This window comes from Anthonomus grandis, chromosome 6 (assembly GCF_022605725.1).
Source record: "Anthonomus grandis grandis chromosome 6, icAntGran1.3, whole genome shotgun sequence".
In the NCBI taxonomy this organism is placed as follows: domain Eukaryota; kingdom Metazoa; phylum Arthropoda; class Insecta; order Coleoptera; family Curculionidae; genus Anthonomus; species Anthonomus grandis.
Window position 1 is genome coordinate 25,869,611 of NC_065551.1, and position 17,466 is coordinate 25,887,076.

The window sequence follows — 17,466 nt, forward strand, 5'->3', positions numbered from 1 at the left end:
CATTGTTGATTCCACCGATATAAGTAATCTTTAGCAGTGACGTCCTCAAAAAATATTTACATTATAAATATTTATTATTGATAGATTATGCTTTAAATTATAAACAATATTAACTTTTATGAACACTTGCGTTTTTTTAATGTACTTTATTCGAGTAAAGATACTTATCAAATAAAAAGCATTTTTATGGAAATTAAATATTTTATATTTATTATAGATTTCTTAATAGGTTTTTATTTTTCTACGTTTATGACGATGGTTGTCCCTTGATATGATGTTATAACAATATCGGTATTTACTTGTGAACAGATCGACTTAAATCGCCTTTTTCCCATGGTGCGGCACAAACGGCACAAGTTTTTACTATCGCAACAGTTCACAAAAACACTCAAATGCGTCTTTTTTCCTTTTTCAACTAAAAAAACTAAAGAAAAAACACAGAACTTCATAAATGCCGAAAACACCCACCACCTCTATACCTGCCCCCTGCTTATTGCTTTAAAAATAATACAAGCCTCATTAAATTAATAAGGTTTTAATTTTTGAACAACGTCATTTATTTGCTAAATATAAATCTCATGACAAAAGCGTCTTATTTTTGTCAAATATCTTGACACTTTAATATTATATTGAATATACTTTATTAATATATTTAAACTTATTTAATATGAATGTGACACTCCAAAGGCACTGCGCTCGATACATTTATGTCATACCAGATGGCTTACGAGAACTAATGAGTGATATTTCAAGGGAAGTATTAAGAAGCCAACCTGAAGATACATACACTTTCATTGCTGATTACTTGGACGCTTTATTGATAACCAGAGAAAATGCCAGGGTCGCTGCAAGGTCACTTAATTACTTTTCTAAAGTTTTTTTTACTATAAAGGTTTAATTTTATAGATTGGTCCAAAGCTTAACAGAAATGGCCGTGACAACAGCAACATTCCTAGAAGAAACCGGTATGCCAAGGGATGAAATTGATAATATAGTGGGAGCTATACAGAAAACCTTTAGAAAAAGTATCGATTCCGACGAAGAAGTAAAGGAAAATGTTGACGAAACACAAATTGTGTTAGATATTTTGAATGAGATACAGGTTTCACAAGAAAAGGCTGAAATTGCAGCGATCATTATTCAGCAGGCCTATAAAAGGTATAAAGACCTTTAAAGTTGTTTTATTTTAATTAAGTTTTTCTTCATTGTAGATTTAAGGAGCGCAAAGAACGAGAGAAGCTTCTGTTAGCAGGCATGGTGGACTGGCGTGTAGCTGCTCGAAGTGCTATTCAGCTATATAGAAAAACAGGAGTAACAAACGAAGAGGCTAATCGTGCAGCAACCCTTATCAAAGCAGCATATAAAGGCTACTACACAAGAAAACTTATGAAACAAATGAGTCCCACCTGCGAAAGTATCGATTTTTGGGATCATTTCGACGCTCTTGATGAAGAATATTATGGAGAAGAGGACTATCAAGAATTGTTCGATGTGGACTCTGAAAAAGACGAAAGGTCTAGATCTGTTAAAATTGATTATAATACTGTGATTCCGCATGTCGACTTCGATACTGAGGTATCAAACGCCCCTGCTTCTGATGGACCAATAAAGTCTCAACTATCTACTCCAAGCACCATCGCCAAACATTCATTAAGGATGATTTTTGATGCAGCATTTAGCGCTATCGAAAAGCAAGCCACTATTCCAGAAGAACGTGAGTCTAGTTCAGCCGTTTTAGCTGACTTAGCGGATACAAATAATGGAGTTTTTGAGCTTAAACTTACGTCTTCTGAAGCCAAGCAAAGTGGAGAAGTTGACTTTAATAAAAAGTTAATAAGTGAGAGCCAAGAACCAAGTTCATCTGCTATTGAAAATAAAAATTTATCTAAGATTTTTGAAAAGGGAAGGATGGAAGGAGAAGGCTAAAAGAGCTAAGATAGGATGACACCATTTTTAAATATTTTGCTTTTGTTTAAAATAAATTCTTGATATAGTTTGGTGGTTTAGAATTGTGGCTAGGTATTTAAATATTTATTGATTATCAGAAAAATTTCAGATGATTATTTAATATGCAGGGTGTTTGAAAAATAGGCGGAAATATTTCAATGGGTGATTCCTTGTAAAAAAATATAAGAAAAAGTTTTTATAAACATGGGTCCGGAAATGCACAGCTTTCAAGATACAGGGTGATAATTTTTTTTTATATATTATTATATTTTTTTATTAATATTAAAAAAATATTTACTAGATTCTTTGGAAATTTGGCAGTATTACTTGCGGTATTAAGAGGCTAATTTAGCCATAATTATATTAAAATTATAAGGTCCAGTGGCGTCCCGGGGACAACAAAAATGTATGCCACTGCCTTTTTTTCAGCTTTAATATTTGTTGTTTGATTAAGTATTTAAAAATACAACTTTTTTGCCTCTTGTATTTCTTTCGTATCTCACTTCGTTTCCGACAAAAAAAAAATAAATATCAATTTATTGCATGCCATTGGACAAAATTGGTTTATTAATTTTTAAGGTAAAAAAATCGCAGGTGCCTTAAAAAACCAAAAAAATTATTTTTGCATGGAGGTTTGACATTGACAAGTGTCAGTTCTCCTAGAAAAATAATCAATAATAATAAAAAACTAATATTTTAAAAAAATGTATCACCCTGTACCTTAAAAACTGTACATTTCCGGACCCATGTTTAGAGAAACTTTGTCTCATATTTTTTACGAGGAATCACCCATTGAAATATCTTCGTCTATTTTTTGAATACCCTGTATACGTAAATTTTAAAAAGTAGTCAAGGTTCAAAAGAAGTGGTTGTAGTGATATAAAGGGAGCATTTTAAAACTAAGAAAAAGCACCGATTTCAAACAGGAGTCAAAGCAGAGTATTGATAAAACAGAAATTGAATTAAATATTAAGTATGAAATAGAAGTTGCACCAAGAAAGGCTAAAATTACAGCGATTACTACTATGCAGGTATACAGAAGAACGAGAGAAACTTTTACTAGCAGGCATGCTAGACTGCTATGTAGCTGAAAAAACTATAGGTGCAGCTACTATCATTGAAGTAGTTGTCAAGAGTAATATGCAAGAAGACTTATGAGGCAAAAAAGTCTCACCTGCAAAAGTTCTTATTTGTGGTGTAACTGCAACATTACATAGAAAGAATGACATCCATTTTTATTAAGATAAATGGTCTAAATCAGTTAAAATTTGTTAAAATACTACTTTTCCATAAACGGATTTTGATATTGAGGCATGAAGTATTGTTTCTGATACCCTCAACTATTCACTGTAAGTAGGCCTAATCAGCACAAAAGACGAATCTGGTGAGTTTTTAAAGTCGAACTTAAGTTACCTAAAGGCAAGCAAAATAAAGACGAAAATATAAATAAAAAGTCGATAAGAGGGAGCCAAGAAGCAACTTTATCTGCTGTTGTAAATAAAGGTTCTCTAATCTAAGAATGCTTAAAAATTTTTAAATTTAATAACTGCACTAAACAGCTTATCAAATCTTGAAAAAGTAGTAAAAAAAGACATTTTCCATATCCAACAACATATAAAATAAAACATAATACAGTAAACTATCTGGTTTTAAATTTAAACCTAAGGTAGCCCCACAGTAAAACTCAAAGCATTATTTAAACCCCTATCCTACAGAATTTCTGCATAAGCTCATTACTTCCCTCTCATTTCTGCCGTACCTTGTTTTGTGTTGTCTTAACGCTTGAATGAACTAAACAAACTAAGCTCAAAGCTAAAGCAAATTTAAAGTCGCATGGTTTTGAGCTGCCATGCCGAGCTCATATAGGAAGAGAAGGCTTATCGAAACTAGTGTTAATAAGACTGAATTTTAGCGAAAGGGATCGTGGAAAAGCAATATCTTGTAAAAGATATTATATATTAACATTTAAATTATTTTGATAAAACTACATAATTTTAAAGGCTTAAAGTAGGTTAAGATCGATTTTACTATAAAAAAGTTGTTAAATGCGTTAATCCTGATAACTGAAAAAAAAACTAAATAAACATTTTATAATTATGATAGAGAGCAATAATTCCTTTAAATAAATTCTATTTTTAGTAGAAAAACATGGCTATGTGGTAATTTTGATAGTCTTTAATTTTTTTGCAAGTCAACTCATATTCATTTTTCTTAAAACGCCCTCTAATTTTAGAAGAATAATCATTGAGGTGCAGCATCTCATAACCAAGAAGTAAATTATTTGTTTTCTTATTTGCGTAAATATGATAACTGATATATAATTGTCTTGGATATGGTGACTTTATTAATTTACCATAGCAGGATTTTTCAAAATTCTTTGACACGTATTTAGTATTTTATTCCTTTATTACTTTGAATATAAAAATTTTCTGTACAATAAATTTGAAGTTTTTTATTGTGTAACCAAGGAACATTTATTTTATGAAAATACTACTGTGCATTAATTAAGAATGTATGATTATCCTAGCATTAAATTGTTTCAATTTTTATTGCAACAACTTACAGATCAATCTACTTAAAACTCGTCTTTTTTATTTATCAACCTCACTAGCTTACACGTAAAATGTACCCCGAAAAAAACGTTATTTAGACTAAATTGAGGTCACTGAAATCGAAAATTACTATTTTTTTAAAGATTTTCACAAAAAAACCTGTTTTTAGTGAAGTTTTTCCTGCAATTTCAAAAACAGTAAACGTCTTTTTTTTTTTGGAAGAATATGAATTTCAAAAGGCTCACATTTATAGTATGTGACAACTTTAAAACATCTCCGATTCAAAGTTTGCCATCAATAACTTCTTCTACATCATTAGCAAATAGATGAAAATGTTGTCTCTAAAATACGTTTCATCGGTATTACAAAAGCCCTTGCTAATAAATTATTAAAAAATATTATGATCATCAACTAAAGAATTAGAAGTAGAATTCTAGATCTAATTGAAAAACTTATTATAAATTTTCTTTCTTTTAAACCGATTAGGACAATCAATTTTAATATCTAATTACCGCTTGTTTTAAGTTTAAACATTAAATTGACGTGAAACTAATTCAATAAATATCATTATTATTAATTATTACAAAATTTCATAGGAAAGCTTAAAAGTTACAGAATGTCGCTATTTAGGAAAATTGATGAACATATAAAATTCTTGGATATTAGGGCGAAAACATAAAAGCACATTTAGAAAAGGCTTCTAACTACTCATAACAACTACTCATTTTTATATACAAATATTTTATTTTTACACTTTATGAGGAAAATGCAATAAATAAAGTTAAGGATGCGAAATATTCTAGTCACCGACGCGCCTATCACATTAAAAATCAATAAATCAATTCAAGACATTTTGTATTTCTCTATACATGGAACCTTATGGATCTTTTTAGCTAATAAAATCATTGTTACTTGGCAGTTAAATAATTTTGTATTTATAAAAGTAGATTACTCACTTTGTGTTTCTCGAAGCAGACAAAAGTAAATTTAATTTCTGTCAGATGAAGTTCTTTCATGTTTCTTCTACATATAGACTAGTCATATCTTATTTTGTCAGAACGATTCAAGTTTATATATAAGTTTTTCCAGGCAAAGATATTTTAACTTAGGTAGTTATAGTTTCTTGCCTCTTTCAAGCAGTTGCAGCAGTCTTTTAAAAATATATCGTCAGCAGTCTACAGAAAAATACTAGCAAAGCTCCTAGTATTTTTCATGCACTTAAAGTCAATTTCTAGGAACTCATTAAATTGAAGTAATTTTTTATATCTCGCTAACTAACTAATATTATAAATGGTTACGAATGCGCAATATGGTTGTCATATCAGAGAGTAAATGAAAAAATAAGAACCATTCAATTGTTTACATTACTTAGATATAAGAACCTAGCATGTAAAAGTTACAGTGCTACTTAAGACTTGTAATCAATTTTTTCATGAACTCCTAGTTATTTAATTAAGCAGACCGATGTGGACATAGAGTTGTTTTAAAGTTTAAATATAAATCTGGTTTGTAAACAAGCAATTTAATATGAAATGTGGCCCTAAAACGTCATTGAAAATCTTTTAAAACTGCATGCAAGTTTAATTTTATTAGGCCTTTACGATTTTTTATAACATATTTCAATTTGAAGGGTACAGGCTAAAAAGGGGGAATGTCACTTTTTGCTCATTTTGAGCTGTTCAGTCCGTTCAACTTTTAATAGACAGACGTATCACCTTGTAATATACAGGCGAAAAAAGGGAAGAGTCGCCAGATATCGACAATTTAAATTAAGCTATACTGGCTAAAAAGGAGGAGAGTCCGCGCGCCACATGCTAAGAAGGGGGAACGCCACAAATGCACGTTATTCAGGAACTGTCAGAAGGCTCTCTTGACTGCAGTTACTTTTATTTTCTGATTGTGTTTACCGGTTCTGGTGTTTATTTATTGTTCGTCAAGCTTGTGCAAATATAAGTGACAAGTCGTATTTTAATATTGTAATGCTAATAAACAGTATAAAATAAATCTAAGTGTCAGTGGCAGTAAAGACTTTGTTGTTATGCCAGTTCAAGGAAAAAAGTTACGGAAGACTAACCGATGTTTCTAAAAAATTTAACCTACAAAGCCACGTGACAGGAAGCGACTGCCAATGTAAACGTCTCAAGTGTTTTGATAAAGTTCCACTTAGTGCAAGACAAAAGATAATGAGTCCTGTACAAAAGCGATGTCCACTTAACGCAGAAGAGGTCGCAAGATTACACAGCATAAAGCTGAAGTGTTTTATTCAAGAAAAAAGGCTGCAAAATTATCTAGTCGGGTAAATGAGAACAAAGAAGCAATATGCATGGATTTTGCTAAAAATCTGCCAGTGTCCAACATCAGCACAAATGATGTTTATTATAAGAGACAGTTATCTGTATTCTCTTTTAATATTCATGTTTTGTCGACTAGTTAAAGTATTTTCTATACTTATCCTGAAACAAACGGTCGAAAAGGCCCTGACGATGTATATGCGTATTGCATCATTTTGTTTACAACTTTCTACCTAGTAGTGTTCGAGTCCTCGATATATTTTGCGACTCAAGTAGAGGACAGAATAAGAATTACACAGTTATCCATTACCTTCTTCACTTAGTGCATGTGCAAGAAAGGTTTGATAAAATCAAGATCAGTTTTCCCATTAGAGGACATTCATTTATGGAATGCGACAAGGATTTTGGACTAGTTCAGCAAAAGTCGCGTGTGGAAACAAATGAATGATCTAAAGTTTTCAGAGCACGAGTTAATCTAAATCCTTTTAATGTTAGAGAAATCACTTTCGATTTTTTTAAATGCTGGACTATACATTTTTCTACACTTTACAAAAATAAGTGTCCAATGAAGATCCAGCCCATACGTGAATTAAAAGTCGTTAAAGATCATTCCAGGCTTGTCTCCCATCGATCAATATGGAATGGTATGTGGGAATCGGCTGTTTTGATTGAACCGAACAAAAAATTTATCAATAATTTACCAAACAATTTGTTCGAATTACCAGGCAAATTATACAAAGGTATCTAACTATATACATAATATTATTTTCCAATGTTAAGGATGTTTTATCTATTTGCAGGACTACTGCCTATAACACTAGCCAAGTACAATGACCTGCAGTGCTTAATGAAATTCTGTCGCAATCCAGCCACTAGAAAATATTTCTCTACATTAAAACATACCAGAAATGTCAAAGACAAGGCTTCCTTTCCAAAAGCTTCGTGTGTAAGAAGCGCAAAAAAAGTGTTTGAATTTTTTTTGTATCTTTCCCAATTAAATGAGAAATTCGAATTAACCTTTGCTGTTTTGCTTTAGAATTGCTTGTGTATAAAAAACTGATGATACCACAAAACTACAGTGAAAATTATGACATTCCCTTTTCTTGTTCGTTACAATCTGTACTTTCTTCTTCTTTTTTGCTCTAAAAATTTTTTCAATGGAATTTCAATAATATTTTCTCAATTTCAATCCCAAATAGACATAACAAACTAAATCCATTAATACATTCAATACAAAGTAATAAAATAATAAGTTATTGGGTTTTAAAATTAAAAATTGATTTCCTGAAAATCAACAATTTTTGACATTCCCCCTTTTTAACCTGTACCCTTTATTTGTATTAAGGTTTTTATTATGAGAGTAATCACGTTTCGAATAAACACCTGGAGCTTAAAATCATTTTGTATTTCTCGATGTAAGGAAATTTCTATATCTTTTTAGACAATAAAATCATTATTATTTGGCAGATAAATCATTTTTTATTTCTTCCAGGATACTAAAGTTATCCTTGTCTATTTATGTAAAAGATTAAAGTCTATTTTAAGCACTTCTTTATTTTTCAAATAAGTTTCAATTTTTCCTGGCTTCTTCTTAAGTTAAATAATTTTGTATTTATAATAATAAAATATTTTTTTTTTCCATGTGTCATTTTGTGTTTTTTCTAGGCAGAAAAAGTCATCACTTATATTACCACAACGGTTTAAGTTATTATATTATTTTTCAGGAGTTTCCTAGTAGTTGCATTAATAATTTGTATTGCGTTTAAATAATTTTAAAACACTTTTTATCCAAGTTCTCACTCTCTTTCCAGCGTCGTATAGTATAACCGTTTCTTATAAAAAATCCAATCTTAGCCAACACACATCTCAACTTTTCACATTTTAAACAAGGATTATGAGTTATATAGAGACAATGATCGTATTGTTCATTTGATTTAAACAAGTAAAAGTTACTGGAGGAAAGTGTCAGGAAGAAAATGTAACATTGTTACATGGGCTCCTAGTTACCTGATTAACCAGACTGATGTGGAATTGTTAAAATTTAAATATAAATCTTATTTATAAACAAGCAAGTGAATATGAAATATAGCTCTCAAGCTTTTTTGGAAAATCACTGAAAACTGCATGCAAGTTTTTTTTATAAGTGTCTTTATTATTAGAGAATAACTAAGTTAATATTCCAAGGTAAAATTACGATTGCAACTATGATGTGCAATATAAAGTATTCTGGCATCCATGTACAATCGAGGTAAATTATGTAAAATGGATAGTAAAATAGTGCCCGAAGACAAGATTACAAGAAACCGCTGGTAATATATTCCCAGTACGTGACAACTAAATATTCCCGCCATCCGTTTGTTACACTATTCTGTCTTAGCATCCGATTCCTCTACCAAACATTATTTAAATCTTGAAATATGTTGTTTCACTTTGGGAAACCCTAGAGCTGCTTATGTTGACGTATTTATTGCTCAGCTGGATCGCTGTTCGGGCGATAATATGTTATAGATAAACGGGGGATATAATCCGTAGGAGATATAATACAAAATTCGTTATCATCATATATTCAGCGTATCAAATATCAAAGCTAACCTAAAGTTTAATATTAAGTGTTCTTCAAATCTAAGTCTGCACTTATATATATGTTTTATTATACATACAAGGTCTCAAAACTAACATAACTTATTAATCTTACGTGATTTTCTAAGGATTACATGAATTTCTAATAACCCCGACGCGTAAGAGGCCAACATATATTTATTACATGCTTAAGGCCTTTTTAGTAGATTTTGTATCAAATGTCTATTTTTAGCCTAACTTACTTATTCGAGCCCATCATAATTATGTCCACAATTCTTCTTCACTTTTCTTTGGATTATCAGATATTTAATCCAACTTTTCTTAATGTTATGAGACAAAGGATTATTAAAAATTAAGTAACTTTTTTAATTTCTTTTAATTATCATCATAGATTAATTGAAGGATACAGAAATTAGGTTTTTTTTATATCTTCGGAAAGAATATTTTTTAAGTTTTAAATGGAAATTTCATTTGCATCAAATTTCATAATTTTAAGCTACTTGTACTATCTTGTATTTCTTACAGTTTCTATGATCTCTATAGTCATCCTGGAATTTAAGATATACTGTACACACAAAACATCAGATATGCAACCCAATCCTATCAAATGTTTTTAAGTGAAAGCTTATTAAGTATTCAGTTGAAGCCTATACCATACCTTTTTGAACATTGCGCATATAATAGTAATTAAAGACTAATTAAAGGACTTTCTATTACCACTTATCATTCACCTAATTTTCTAAGAGAATCCAAATTTTAGAGGAAAGGAAAAAATTACTATTAGAATAAAATAATTCAAGTAATAATTTAAATAAGCATAAGGCTAAACTAATCAAACAGCTGTCAGCTTGTCAGTCTATTCAATTTCTATTAGGATTTCTATATAAAATTTCTAAAAAAAAACTTGCCATGAAAACAACCTATTAGGAAACCTTCCGACTTATCATTGATTTATACCGATATGTGTCTGGAGATACTGCTCCCTAAGGACACCATTTTCTAGACTTTTCGGATTAATTAGGACTATCGGGATTTATTTACGACTTGATTTATATAATATCTTATCGGAGATCTTGCTGGCCAAGTTTGGGGTAGAGCATTACTTTTTATTAGTAAAGTATATTAAATGTTACTTTCTGAACCAACTAAGACAACATTGCAACATATTTCCATAACGGTCCTTAATAAAAATGATTGAGAGTGGCCATTTTAAGTGCTTATAACTGTAACTTTTCTAATTAAAAACTTTTTAGCATCAAAAACTCAGCAACTTTTTTGATTTACGGTGACAATAAAAACCTCAATGATTTTTTAAGCGTTCTCGCGTTGCTGGAATATTTTTCTAGTGAGATTGCATAACTTTATAGGATATGACGAAAACTTTAATTTTCTTTGAATGAGAACTTTATGTGATAGCTATACATAAATACAGATTTTCTGAGAAAATAGAACCCTTTAGGGTAAATAATGGATTTTAAGAGATTTGCTATTCAAGCTTTTACGTCGTCCTTTTTTAAATCCTGTTGTCGTCTAAATGCATGATACTCAAAATAAAAAAGAAAAAATCCTCAACATCAAGCAAACAGTTCGATGGATAAAATCCGTGGAGTTTTTTGCGCCACTTCGAGTCGATTCGACAGATCGAGCCTAATCCGACTTCCAACGTTTTGGCAACTAAATCCGACATTGCACTTCAGGCTTAACTGGCTGTCTCTCTTGTCTTTTTAATAATATAACAATATTTTTATGGATATTTTCACACTAAATATCTTATACGAAAAAAATGTTTTAATAATTTTAAACAGAAAAGAAAATTTCAAGTTTCTTTTTACTAATACTTCCCAGTAAACTTTTAATATAAGATATCTTTTTATATTAAAATAGGTTCTCATAGATTTTTTATTAATCCTTATGTAAAATAAGATGTTATTTGTTATTGAAAGAATAAATTCTAACTTCCTAACTTTATTCCCGAAACAAAGTTAATAAAATAGTACCTTCTATTTATAATCCAAAAAACTCTTGTGGAAGAAAAAGGAACAGAGAGCTAAAAAGCATGCTTAACCTAATGGATCTGGAACGTTTTCTCTAAGGTTCATTGCAAATGGAACTGTTACTATAGTAAAGTCAGGCAATTTTAAAGTTTATTTCTGTTTGCCACGTTAAAATCTTTTTGAATTAATTTTTGAATTTTTATATTTTGCAGTGAAATACATAATTTTCTTTACATTGTATTAAATTCTTGTAAGAAAAAATGATAAAAAAAGATCCATTAATCCTTTCCATTTCAGTTATGCATTATTATAACTATTAAAGAATGCATAATATAGTATCTCTGTTTTTTAATTAACTTTTTTAGTCCAAATTAATAATTTTACGTAAGTTGTAAGTTAAAAAAAAACAATGATTTAGATAGATGCTTCAAAAAAGAATTAATTCCGTCCAAATAGAAATTCCATCTTAAATTGCAAACTCATTAAATCTTTATATGAAATACAAATTAAACTTAAGGGATTTCTATAAGGTTTATTTTAATTAAAGTAGCTGCTATAGTAAGTTTATGCAATTTCAATGTTTTAGATAAGAAAAAATATCTAGTGGCTTAGTTTAATATTTTTAAAAACGTGTATATTTTTGCTGCATAAAATTTATTTATAAGTTATGCCTTATTTTAAATAGAAGAATACACAGGGCATTTGATAAATTATCGTTTACCCTAAGGGAGGTTATACATAACATACCGTTATTTGAAAGAGTCTTATTTTTAACTACGCTTACATATAACCAAGAACTCAATCAATTTTAAATCAATGTAGATTTATTTAAATAAAGTTGTTAAATTTGATTCTCTAAAAATCGTCGAAAATATATAGCATGCTGCAAATAAATAACCAACAATGCACTAATAAATATGGGTGCCACATGGTTATTACGCAATGAAAGCTATTTGGCAATAATGTCTCTATAAAGTTCATAGGAGAGCTGATAATAACCGGGCTTTTAGAATTGCGCTTCATATATGGCTTCTGAACCATTTCTTATGAGTTACACATGAAAGTAACACAGTATATGAAAAGTTAATTTTTCAAAACTTATTTATCTAATACATGTTTATTAATTATATCTCATGATGCTAACTAAAATTGTCTTCCAATCTATGTCAGTTTTTATTAGTTATTATTTAAGGCGTGGCATTTTAAAGCTCCTATAATTTTTTAAAATAAATAATTTTATTTGTTTACAAATTTATTAACATATTTTTATAGGATCAAAATCGACATTCATTTTTTTATATTTAAATTTTTTTATCATAGTAATTTAAGCAGGTCTTTGATTGCTCAATAAACCAATAATTTTTAAAAAATAACTTCCCTACCAAAAACCAACAAGTAAGTCGATTACACAGTTACACACTTACGTAGTGTCATAAACTTGGTAGACCAGAGCCTAATGTTATGAATACGCTTAGCTAAATTAATGAGTTTGCTTAAAAAATCCTAAAACTAATCAAAAGATCAAAGCGAAAATTTATTATTTTTAAAATTACATCTTGTTTGTGGAAGAGAAAATATATTTTAACCTTCAGAGCTAAAATTTTGTAGTCGAAACAAACTCAATTAATGGATATTGAGGGTTTGCTACAACGTTCATTGCAAGTTAAATTATTTTCATCTTAAGCAATTTTAAAGTTTACGATTTAAAAATATATGCACCCTTGAAAGTTCCAAATAATTTAAATTCTTATACGGAAATAAAATAAATATTTAGTTCTATTTCAGTTAAGTATTAATTATCGTTATACCAATAATATATATATTTAAATTACTATTTATAAAAATTTTATTAAAAAAAACTATAAATTTGGTCAAAGTCTCGAACTCATTTTACGATTAATTGATAACACGTGTTTCGCCCTTAAAGGCATCATTAAACTTGATCAGCAGTATCTAAGCTTTAGATTCTCAAAGACCGTCCAAGACTTTAATTATATTTGAACTTTATTGTAAAAAGTACGTCTCTTATAGAAAAAATAGACAACTTTTTATTTTTATTATATTATGTTTTATGTAATACTGAATACAGATGGTTGAATTCCGAAATCGCTATTAAATTTAAAATTTTTTCATATGTTAACATGGGATCGAAGAAAGAGCAAATTAACATTGAATGAAACATCTCCATTTAAGTTATGCCTTCATTTTATTATTATGGTAGAAACCATACATATATGTTTTTGTCTTATTTCATATATATAATATTTATTTTGTTATTTATTCCTTTACAAATAATTCATCCTTTTAATTTTTAATTTTCAAAACTTAAACTTTGCTTAGAGTTTTTAACTATTACCCTATGGGGAATTATATTTGTTTATAAAAATATATTTAATATTTAATAAATATTTACCTTTCAGACTTAATTATTTTAAATTAATATATTCCTATGGTTTTCTTAAATTTTTGTTTATACACTAGTAGTACTTTTTTACATTTAGTCAAAATTTAAAAACTATATTTTGGCAAAATTTTTGATATTGTTATATTTTTACTGTTATATATAAGATAAATTTGTTTAAAAATAAGCTTATATTCATTTTTAAAAGATATTTTTGCCATAAAAAAAGGTACACAAATAAATTTAATTATAATATCTAACTCCAACAACTCACAACTCATTAACAATCAACAAGAGTTTCTATTTTCTACTTAAAGGCAAACAAAACTAAGTTTGTTTTCGTATGCTTCGGGACATTTTATTCACATGACAAATATTATAAAACGTGCTTGAGTGTCGCCACGAATTTCTATTTATTTCAGTAAAATTCATCTCTCCACAGAATAAAATCTTGTTTGTGAGTACATCGACAATTTAAGTACAAAATATTAGTACACGAACAAATAAAAAAAAATTTAAACGTATTGTGAATGTATATTTATCACGGCTTATATCTTAGATGATGAATTTTATTTATGTTACATAACTAGCATAATAAACAAAATGGTTAAATGAACCAGAAATGAAGAGAAAGATTTGACATGTCTGGCTTCATCAATAATGTCCCTTAAATGTAGGTTATTTTGTAGTCATACATCATACAGTTACATCAGCTTACGACTTTATTGATTTTACGATACCTCGATAGATGGCTTAGTTTTTGGTGTTTTCGTTGGTGAAAAATTTGTTTTAAAGCCGGATATAAGTGTCACCTTTTAAATAAATCTATGACCTGACATAAAATTTAATGTTAGTTAAGAACTATTAATTTTAATATAAAATAAATAACATGTATAGTAAAAAAGTTTTATTAAAAATTCTTTTTACCGATGCATAAAGGATTCAAAAGGTATTGTATAGTCTAAATCAAATTTCATAAAACAAATTTAGGCTGACATTCGCTCGAAAAATATTCAGTATTTTAAAGTGAAAAGCACTCAATATCCACTTGAAGAATTTATGTATGCGGAAGTGTCACTCACTCTGAATTTTTTGTATTTCAATGAAGGATTAAACTGAACTTTTAGATTTACTGTTTGAAGTAGGGTATTTTTAGTAGCTCTAAAGTTACGTCTATATTTTTATCTGAATTTAAACTTGACATACTTTACATATAAGGTGAGTTCTTACTTTTTTTTATTATCGTTTTGGCAGTATAAAAATATAGTATTTATTTGTAGATCATTTTTTTATTATTGTTTAAGAATAGTACTATATTGGCTGTAAGACATAAGTTGTTTAAGTTTCTGCCATCCAGGTTTATACCTCTCTTATTCCAGTCGAATTGTTTAAATGCAGTCTGTGTGATTGTAATAAATAGTTTTGGTGACATCGTGTTGCCTTGCCGAACCTCACGTTCAATAGTTATGAAGTTGGTATTTTTATATCGTTTTACCCTCAATGTTTTATTTTTATAGATATTATAGATGATTTTGGTATATCGCTAGTCAACTCTGCAGCCCTGAAGTGTATTCCACAATGCATTTAGCTCTAATATATCGAAGGCTTTGTAAAAGTCCAGGAATGTTATTACTATAGTTTACGTTGGACATTTTTATAAGTGTTTGGACCCTTTGGAGGTGGTCTTTCATTTCAAATTTACGACGAAAGCATGCAGGTTCTACTGGTTGAGAGAAATCTAACTTATTTTGCAGTCGGATGGCTAAAATTCGAGTAAACAATTTGTAAAAGTTGCTTAAGAAGGGTATTGGTCTGATCTCTAGTTCTGCAATATCTCCTTTTTTGTAAAGCAAGATTACAATATTCATAATTTTTAAAATTTTACTAGTAAATAAACAGACGTTAATTAGCTCTTTTATATTTAGCAGTAGATGTCAGATATCACAGCTAATACGTCATACACTAAACTAGTGGAGTGGGTGGAGGAAATCGATTGAACTTTAATTAGAATATAACTGAAAAGATAATTTTTTCCCTTAGAGATTGTAGACATCAACAACAGTTTCTGGAGGAAGATGTAACTTTCTTTGGTATCATTTTGTATTTTGGATTGACCTGGCAGTCCCATGATGGGGAGCTCGTTTCAGTTATCAAAATGAATTTTTCTAATAAGAAGTTTGTCGTATTAGAAAAAATCTGTAATGGCGTATTGTTTCTTTAATTGGGGTCGCTCTGGTCATATGTCAAAAATATATGCCTCGCAACACAGATGTATTGTATGAAGAATGATTGATAATCTGAGCTACAGAAAATGCTGCAGATTATATTTTAGAAAACTTCGTATTCTTATCCTCCCTTTTGCACATATTCTTTTATGCCTATAAGGTTTCTGAAAAATGTATGACTTATGCTGATATTCACTTGCATCATATTAGAAATAAGAGCTTCTTGCTACAGTGGTATCGGAGCCATTACAGATTCCGTAATGGCACATCTTACCATGGAGTGCAGTTCTTTAATGTATTGCCTGTCTCTATGAATCGTCCTATTTCTGCTTTTTAAAGCCAAGATTAAGGAGTACCTAATTAAAAACCAGTCATTTTAGAAACACATTACTTTAAATTATACGTGTTATTGTATTTTTTAGGTACATTTCATTTTATATTTCTTGCCTTGAGTAAGAGTGCTATATTTCCTAAAATAATATAAGAATAAATAAATAAAATATAATATTATTACCCTTAAAAACTGTTTCTGTTCATTCTAATCCTGAAGATTGCTTCTGACAAAAACTTTTTTTGAGTTCAAAAATTTGTTTGGTTTTTTATACTTTTAAATACTTTTAAATATTGTTTCTGTTTCATATTTCCTGCTCACTCCCCTGCTTCTAAAAACCCTTTTTTGAATTCGAAAATTTGTTTGGTTATTTCAAGGGATTAGAAAGTTTACTAAGAAAATCAAATAACATTTGATAATTTAGAGTTTTGGGGTGATTCTCCACGTCCAATTTGCGGTTGGCATGATCCGAAATAGAACACAGTCCCTGTCACTAAAATATTTAAATAATAATTCTATAGACCGATGAGGGTACAAAATTTTCAATTTATTCTGTTCAAAGCGGCATTTACATGCCACCTTAAAAATGAACACTTTAATTAAGATGAAAATGCTCGTTTTAAATTTCCATTTAACTATTCAATTTGGCCTGCTATCAAAAACATTTACCTCGGAAGCCCTTACCTATCTTCCTCGTAAAATAAAAACTTCTCCGCCTGCTAATGCTACAAATCCGCCCACAAAACGAGACGCCAACTCAGCGCAAAAACTAAGTAAATTTTATGCTAAAACGGCCATTTTGCATATGTGATTTCGGTTCCTCTTCGGCCCGTGTCTTTTTCAAGTCTCCCTCTGTTTACAAGCCTGACGAATATTGAAAATTGCTCTGCGAACCGTGTATATGCAAACACACGAACGTGTTGAAATTGTCAGCAGTTTTATATTGTAGCCGGGCCGTTTGTCGTCAGTTACATATAAAGTTTGTGTTTTAACTAAAATACGTGGTAAATGGGTTGGTTTGTTCATTGTAAATGATTATTATTCACGAATTAAAAGAGCTATGGTCTTTTTCTTCTAAAAGAGTTGTTCAATCACGTTAAAGTCTAAAAACATAAATATGATTTTTAAAAACTTCAACTCTTAGT

General features: G+C 29.4%; 2 protein-coding genes across 2 annotated transcripts in view; both read left to right on the top strand.

The window, feature by feature from the left end:
* Positions 1-17,466, top strand: part of LOC126737025 (Ig-like and fibronectin type-III domain-containing protein 1) — a 149,917-nt gene that overhangs the window by 75,838 nt on the left and 56,613 nt on the right. The gene's annotated exons all lie outside the window — the stretch shown is intronic.
* Positions 581-1,994, top strand: LOC126737026 (uncharacterized). Its single transcript, XM_050441708.1, has 3 exons — positions 581-852; positions 907-1,158; positions 1,212-1,994. Exons 1-3 carry the CDS (start codon positions 668-670, stop codon positions 1,924-1,926), a joined length of 1,152 nt encoding a protein of 383 aa, XP_050297665.1. The 5' UTR covers positions 581-667; the 3' UTR covers positions 1,927-1,994.